The sequence below is a fragment of the Octodon degus genome, unplaced genomic scaffold (genome assembly GCF_000260255.1).
Source record: "Octodon degus isolate 3935 unplaced genomic scaffold, OctDeg1.0 scaffold00012, whole genome shotgun sequence".
NCBI classification, from domain to species: domain Eukaryota; kingdom Metazoa; phylum Chordata; class Mammalia; order Rodentia; family Octodontidae; genus Octodon; species Octodon degus.
In genome coordinates, this window is record NW_004524588.1 from 15134849 (window position 1) to 15142608 (window position 7760).

Consider the following 7760-nt stretch of genomic DNA (forward strand, 5'->3'; position numbering starts at 1 on the left):
ACCCTCTACACACACCAGCTCTCCATGATGAATGAGGTCAGGTACAGCAAACGTGCATTAGTTAAAAAGCATAAAGATACTTTAAGAATCTAAAATTAAATATTAAAAATATTTTATTTTAAATATTTTAATTACAGTTATAATTAGCATTGATTTCCCTCACAGGACATCATCTAAAGGGTCTTTCTAAAATTCACAAGTAACAACTCTGCAGACAAGCATTTAGTATTAAAAACACCTTAAAAAAGAAATGACTGTCCAAATAGAGCACAAATGGAAGCTAACCAGCAGAAACAAAGCAAGAGCAAATGTGCGTCACTGCAAGGCTCGGTTAAGCAAATTTAATGTATCAGGCATCTTTACTATATCTAATGCCATGTTCCTAAAAAACCATCCTTAACACTAACCATACCACCAAAATATGTACCCCTCATGCACATACATAAACCATGTACTCTATTAAAAAACCAAATATTTAAAAAATTTACTTACTCTTAACCACTCTACCATATTTTCTTCAATTTCACTATCGGCAGAGATGTCTAATATAAGACGTCGTGTCAAATGAGCTTTGTGGTACCTCATGAAAACGTCTTTGTTTTGTACGTATTTAAGTACCAAGAGCTGCATAAAAATCAAAGTTACTTTTAATTCTTACATATTCTCATTACTTGTCAAAATTCAGAAATCTGTATAAGCATATACAAGTAGAGGTCTACTAAATCAGTTACTCATTTCTAAAAATAACTAGTGCAACAGAGCATTTTACATCTATCTATCTATCTATCTATCTATCTATCTATCTATCTATCTATCTATCTATCTATCGCTGGCTCAACTCACCCTGGAGGCAGGGCTGGCACGGCATGTGGTGCTGAGGATCAAACCAGTCCCTGGGCATTTGCCTAAGCTTGCCTAAGCAGGCACTTTAGACCAGTGAGCTATCTTGAGGGCCCCTTCACTATGTTAAAAGGTAGCAAATTTAAGACCGTAACCAAATGACTCTTTAGTCCCTAGAAATATCAGTATTCCAGTTTGCATAAAAATGTGACAATATTTTTCATGAAAATCAGTGACTCTTCCCCAATTTTTTTTCTGTGTATCTTCTTCACTTATTTTCTGACACCAATTCTATCTAGGCTTTTTTTCTATATTTTTCCAATACTACTACATTTTCCCCCATCTGTATTCTTAGGCTTGTATCATCCCATTAACAACCAGGCACAAATAAAAATGCAAGCAATTAATATCTCGCCTCATTTGTCTCTATGTGGGCTCTCAAAAAACAGAGTGGAAAATTGCCAATATCTCACCAACTATCATTCCAAATCCTTGTTTTTCTTTTCTTTAATAAGAGACCGAATTTAATTATCTAACAAATCAAGGCAGAGGAAGAATTAAATATGACCCCTAAAGATAGAAATAAAATGAACAATTTTAGATGGAATATATCTAATATATAGGTCTTATAGTGTATAAGGTCTATACTGATCTTATATTGTATAATTTCATGAAGCACCTGCTTGCACATATATTATATACATTTTCACTGATACTGTTAGTCTTCTAAAAGCACAACACAAGATAATTTGAAAGTCTGAAACAAAAAAATGTGCATACCACTTCTTTAAGCTTTGCTTCAATCTCTTCAGAGGTTAGTTTTTTACTTAATGGTGTTTTTCTCAGCAACATGTCACAGTAATTGGCAAGTAACTCAGGGCACTTAGACTCAGGTTGAGTTTTCAACCCCACTCTAAAAAACAAAAGTTGAAAAATGTTTGATAATTTTTTTTCTTTTTTCTATTTTTTTTTTTTTTTTTTTCTTCCAGAACCGTGGATTAAACTCAGGCCCTTGTGCTTGCCAGGGAAGTGCTTAATACACTGAGCCATCTTCCTGGCTCAAAGTGATAGGGTTTTTTGTATGTTTGTTCTGTGGCCAGCTCAGCCTGCCCTGGGAGCAGGGCTGGCAGGGTTTGTGGTGCCAGGGATTGAACCATGGACCATGCAGCTGTCTAAGCAGGCACTTTAGACCACTGAGCTATCTCACCAGCCCCCTGAAAATTTTTTTTTCTAATGTCAATTCTTCAAACACTAATTCCTAAAGTTAATAACAACAAAAGATGTAAGGAGCCATGGACTCTTACGATCCTAGAAGTGCCTCCTTAGGACCTGTGAGAGGGAATAATCCCGACAATTCCAGCCTCTGTGTTCCTGTCTCACTCTTACACTAGCCATGTCAATGGTCCTTCCAAGATTTAATGCAGGTAACTGCTAACATACCTATCAAAACTATGGAAAGCACTGGATATCGCAAGTTAACATTTATTTTTTTTTAAATTTTATTTATGTGTGTGTGTGTGGCCAGCTCAGCCCACCAGGGGGCGGGGCTGGCTGGCATGTGGTGCTGGGGGATTGAACTGCGGTCCCTGTGCTTTGCTAGGCTTGTTCCAAGTAGGTGCTTTAGACCACTGAGCCATCTCACCAGCCCTCAAGTTAGCATTTTAAAAGATAAATTACTACTATTTGAAATGTATCTGTATTCCATAATGATGTGTTGTCCATTATCAACCATTTTTAGTAAACAAATTTCTACTGAACAACGAAAAATGTTACCTATATTTCACTTTTCTGATTTTTTTTTTTTTTTTTTGTGGTACCGGGGATGGAACTTGGGTCCTTGTGCTTGCCAGGCAGGCTCTTATGCCACTGAGCTATCTCCCTGGCCCTACTATTTATTCATTTAAAGTACATAAGTCAGTGTTTGAAAAGTATATTGACAGAGCTGTACAATCATCAATTTGGGAATACTTTTATTACACCTAGGAGAAAGCTATACCCATTAGAATCAAATCCCATTCTCTACCTAACCCCTAAAGCCTTCCCCCACCCCTGGCAACAATTAGTCTTTTTTGTTCCTATGGATTCGTTGATTTTTGGGTAGTTTCAATGTTATTTTCCAACATATGGTCATTTGTGACTTGCTTTACTTTGCATAATGTTTTCAAGATTCACCTGTATCATATATTGGTAGCTTCTTACCATTTCAGATATCTATCCTCTTACTGTGGTAAAACAGATCATTCACTTTAGCCACATTTAAGTATATAATCAGTGGCATTAAATGTACTCACAATGTGATACCAACATTACTACTACATCTAGAACTTTTCCATCATCCCAAACAAAAACTATATATTCACTAAAAGATAGTTATCTTTCCTATTCTCCTTCCACCAATCCTGGATAACTTTTTTTTGACACAGGATCTCATTATATAGTTCAGGCTGGCCTTGTGCTCACTTTTGTAGCAGTCCCCCCACCCCCACCCCAGCTGGTCTCGAACTCTCACAGATTCTCTTGGGGGCCTGGAAGATAGCTCAATAAAATAAGCAACTGCCTTGTAAGTGCAAGGGCCTGAGTTCAATCCCCAGTTCCAAAAAAAAAAGGTCCTCTTGTCCTCCTGAGTGTTAGGATTACAAGCATGTGCCACCACACCCAGTTCCTTGGCTGTAAGGCAGGTGTCTGGGCATCCGGGGGCTGAGATCGCACAGCATGTGGGGTTGGGGATATAACTCAGGTCCTTGTGCTTGCCAGGTAAGTGGTTATGTCTCTGAGATATCTCTCCGGTCCCAAGACAACTTACTTTAATTTTGTCCCATAATATCAGAAACGACTCAGTAAAACACAAAGGCATCCATTAAATCAATTGAACCACACCTACCAAACAGAATGTCATGCTACTAAGAAGAATAAGGCTATGAAAAACTCACAGCTATCATTATAATGGTCTAAGAATGAGAAAACACGAGTCCCTTCAAATCAGGAAAAACACAGGGATACATGAATTCACCACTGCCACTCATCACGATATTAGAAGTTCTAGTAAGAGCGATTAGGCAAGAAAAAGAAAGAAGACATCCACATTAGAAAGGAGTATCATAATCTTCTACAAAGAAAATCTGAAAGAATCCACAAAAAAGTTTTTGAAGCTAATGAATTAGTTAACAAAATTAATTTAGAAAACTTACAGGGTATAAAATATAAAAATCACTTTTATTTTCTTATACCAGCAAAAAAATAATAAAACAAAAATTCATCAAAACAGGGCAGTAGGGCTAGCCAAATAGCTCAGCGGATTAAAGCGCCTAAGACAGAGTGCAGCAGCCGGGGTTCGATCCCCAGTGTGCCATGCTGGCCTCGCACTCAGGGTACACTAAGACAGCAATTGAGATGGCATGGTGGCCCGTGCTTATAATCTCAGCTCTTAGGAGGCTGAACACAGGCAGATCAGTGTGAGTCCTATTTACATAGTGAGACCCTGTAGAAAAAGAAAAAAATAGGGCAGTAATAGTGTAAGTACAGACACAAAGGTCAACAGAACTAAATTAAGCATCCAGAAATGAAATACATAAAATTATAGCCACCGAGGAGGTTTGATAACAAGGCTAAGACTTCATTCTATGTTGGGACAACTGGGTATCCACATACAAAGGAATGAAGATGGACTTTCATCTCACACTACATAGAAAAATTTACTCAATGTGAGCTGAATTAAACCTTTCCTGCTTTAGAAAAAAATAACTCAAAATCAATCAATGGCTTAAACGTAAGAGCCGGACTAACATAATTCAGAAATACAAGGAAGAATCTTCATATCTTGTTTCAAAAATAGACTCCTAAGTACAAAACCAAAACACAGTAAGTGGGGGCCTGCCCATTAGCTCAGTTCTTTAAGTGCCTGCTCAAACAAAGCAGTCAGCTTTAGGGTGCTGTGGTTGGAAACACAGATAGATACTCAAGTGAACCAGATCTGCATTGAAGGCAACCTGAGGTCACCAAAAAAAAAAACCACCTTCCAAACACAGTAACAAAAGAAAATACTATTGAAGTTGAAAAGTTCTACAGTACACTGGGTATGCAGCTCAGTTATGCAGCACTGCAAATGGCCTTAGGTTCCATCTACACTGCAAAACAAACGAAATATAACTTTTGTTCAGCAAAAACTATTATCCAGAAAGTAGAAAAAGATCTACACAATAGGATTAAATACTTGCAAATCATTAATCTGATAAGGCTTGTGTACCAGAATACATAAAGAATTTTTACAACTCAAACAGCTCAGCAGATTAAAGTGCTGGCAAACAGGTGTAGGGGCGGTTCAATCCCTGGGCCTACATGCTGAAACAGCAATTGAGACTAGGCGTGGTGGCGTGTGCCTGTAAGGCCAGCACTTAGGAGGCTGTAAACAAGCGGATCACTAGGAGTCCAACCTAGTAGTGAGACCATGAACACCCTGTAGACCCTTCCCTAAAATACAAAAATTTACAACTCAAAAACAAAAAGATAACAAAGCATATTTTAAAATGGGCAGAAAGTAGGCTGGGCACGGTGGTGTACATCTATAATAATAGGACTTGGAATGCTGAGGAGGACTTCAAGTTCAAGACCAGTCTGAGCACATATGACTAAGAGAAGTTTTGTTTCAAAAAATAATACATAAAATAATGAAACTAAAAATATTGTCAGTTTCAGTCTTTGTTCAAGATCAAGAATATCAGGGCAGCGAGACTGCTCAGCAGACTAAGTGCTTGCTTAGGAAAGCTCAGGGACTGGGGTTCGATCCCTAGTAACACACGACACGCCAACCCTGCCCCCCACGTGCACTGAGCCAATGACGGAGTCCAGGCATCTGGTACATGCCTGAAATCCCAGCTGCTGGAGAGGCTAAAAACAGAAGGATCATTACAAGTCCGAACTGCGTAGTGAGACCCTGTACAAAGAGGGAAAAAAAAAAATTGTGTGTGTGTGTGTGTGTGTGTATAGCTCCACTTATACACAGATTGACTAAAAAAAATCCTATTTAAATTTAGATAATAGAGGATATATATGTGCTATACTATTTAGATTACCTAACAAAAACTACAATTATTTTTGGCCTATTAAACATAAATAAATTCCAGGAAAAGAAGAAAAAATACACAAAGGACTGAATAAACATCTTCCCAACAAAGATACACACTGATGAGCATATAAAAAACAAACAAACAAATAAAACCAAAAACAGAGTTGGTGGACTAAAGCGCCCACTTAGGCAGAGCACAGTGGCCAGGGTTCAATCCCTGGCATGCTATGCTAGCCCCGCTCCCGGGCTCACTGAGACTGGGTGTGGTAGAGCACACCTGTAATCACAGTGCTTGGGAAACTGAAAACTGGAGGATCACTAAGAGTCCTATCTACGTACATAGTAAGACCCAGGAAACCCTGTCCTAAATTTAAAAAAAAAAAAGGGGGGGTTAGGAAGGTAGCTAAATTTGAAGTCATGGACTCAATCTCAGGTACCAATAAAAACAGCAAAACCAAGGATAAATCTCAAAAATACACTCATGAATGAAAAAAGCTCTACAAGACAGGCAGGGCAGTGAAGGCTGAAATCTCAAGATGGTGGGAAGCTAAGGCAGGGGCTCATAAGTATGGGCCAACCCTGGGCACTTCGAGATACGCAGTGAGGCCCTGTCTCAAAAGCTACAAAGGACGGGTGCACAGCTCAGTGAGAAGGCTCTGGGTTTAATCTCCAATAGCACACACACAAAAAAGAGAATCTAAAAAATTCTTTACATGCAAAAAGTGCATTACGGACTCAAAAGATACGTATGTATGCATGTATATATGCATGTCTTTGGTACAGGGTTGCACTATGCAGCTCCAACTCAGAGTGATCCTGTCTCAGCCTCCCCACAGTTGTGTGCTACCATGCCCAGTTTCAGGGTGGCACAGTGCACCCAGGGTTCGGGGGCCAGCAGGGCACATGATACCAGGGATTGAACTCGGGTTCTGGAGCTTGCCAGGCAGGCACTTAGGTTGCTGAGCTATCCACCTAGCCCCGTATATAGGATTCTATTTCTATGAAGTCCTATTTCAGGGAAGTAATCTATGTTAAAATAATTAGAATAAGAGTAGCCTCTGGAAGAAGGGGAGGAGAAGCTTTCTGGGAACAGAAATGAAGCAACACTCTAAGATGATAGAGATGCTATTTATTCTAATAGGGGTAAAGACATTCTTCAAACTCAACTGAAATGAACATTTAAGATTTATGAAAATGGTAATGTAATTTTAACTTTAAATATAAACAGACAGCACATTTGATTAATATGTGTGCGCTGATGTGTTTAAAGAACAAAGATCACTCGTGTCTGCAACTTTAGAGATGCATTTAAGTAGCTGAATGGAAGTACACGGGAGCTATAGATCTCATAAAGCAATTTAGTATCAATGTTACATTTTTCATATTTTGTAAACATACGATAAGCCTCTTCTACAATATAGCAAGTAGTACAATACTTCAGTGTCTTTTACTGTAATACTGCATCACTCAAACAATTTATACAGCTTAAATAAAGATGGAAATAGTAAATAAGGGGAAAACTCTATTTTCTTTCTCCTCCTCTTTTTTTGGGTGGTATTACAATTGTTAAAATGAGGGTCAGCCAGGTGTGCTGGGGCACACCTGTAACCCCAGTCTTTGGGAGGCAGAGGCAGGAGATGGCATTTATGGACAGCCTGAGCTCCATGGTGAGACCCTATCTCAAACGGAAAGAAAACTGAACTAGAGTAAACAAAACTAATCTATAAACCAAACAGGTCTTACTGAGCTACATCCCCAATCCTTTTTTGAGACAGAATCTTGATAAACTGCTCAGGCTGGGCTTGAAACTGGGATCTTCAAGTCTCAGAGTGCTGGCGTTCCAGGCATGTGCCACTAT

The 7760-nt window shown here is 38.8% G+C and overlaps 1 protein-coding gene across 2 annotated transcripts in view; it reads right to left on the reverse strand.

The window, feature by feature from the left end:
• Cul5 (cullin 5) overlaps positions 1 to 7760 on the reverse strand; it is a 107613-nt gene that overhangs the window by 12436 nt on the left and 87417 nt on the right. For both annotated transcript variants that reach the window (XM_004626223.3, XM_023709536.1), the window contains exons 12-13: positions 1621 to 1753; positions 493 to 624 (exon numbers count right to left, since the gene is read on the reverse strand). In XM_004626223.3, the coding sequence (XP_004626280.2) occupies positions 493 to 624; positions 1621 to 1753 (265 nt within the window). The remainder of the gene's footprint in view (positions 1 to 492; positions 625 to 1620; positions 1754 to 7760) is intronic.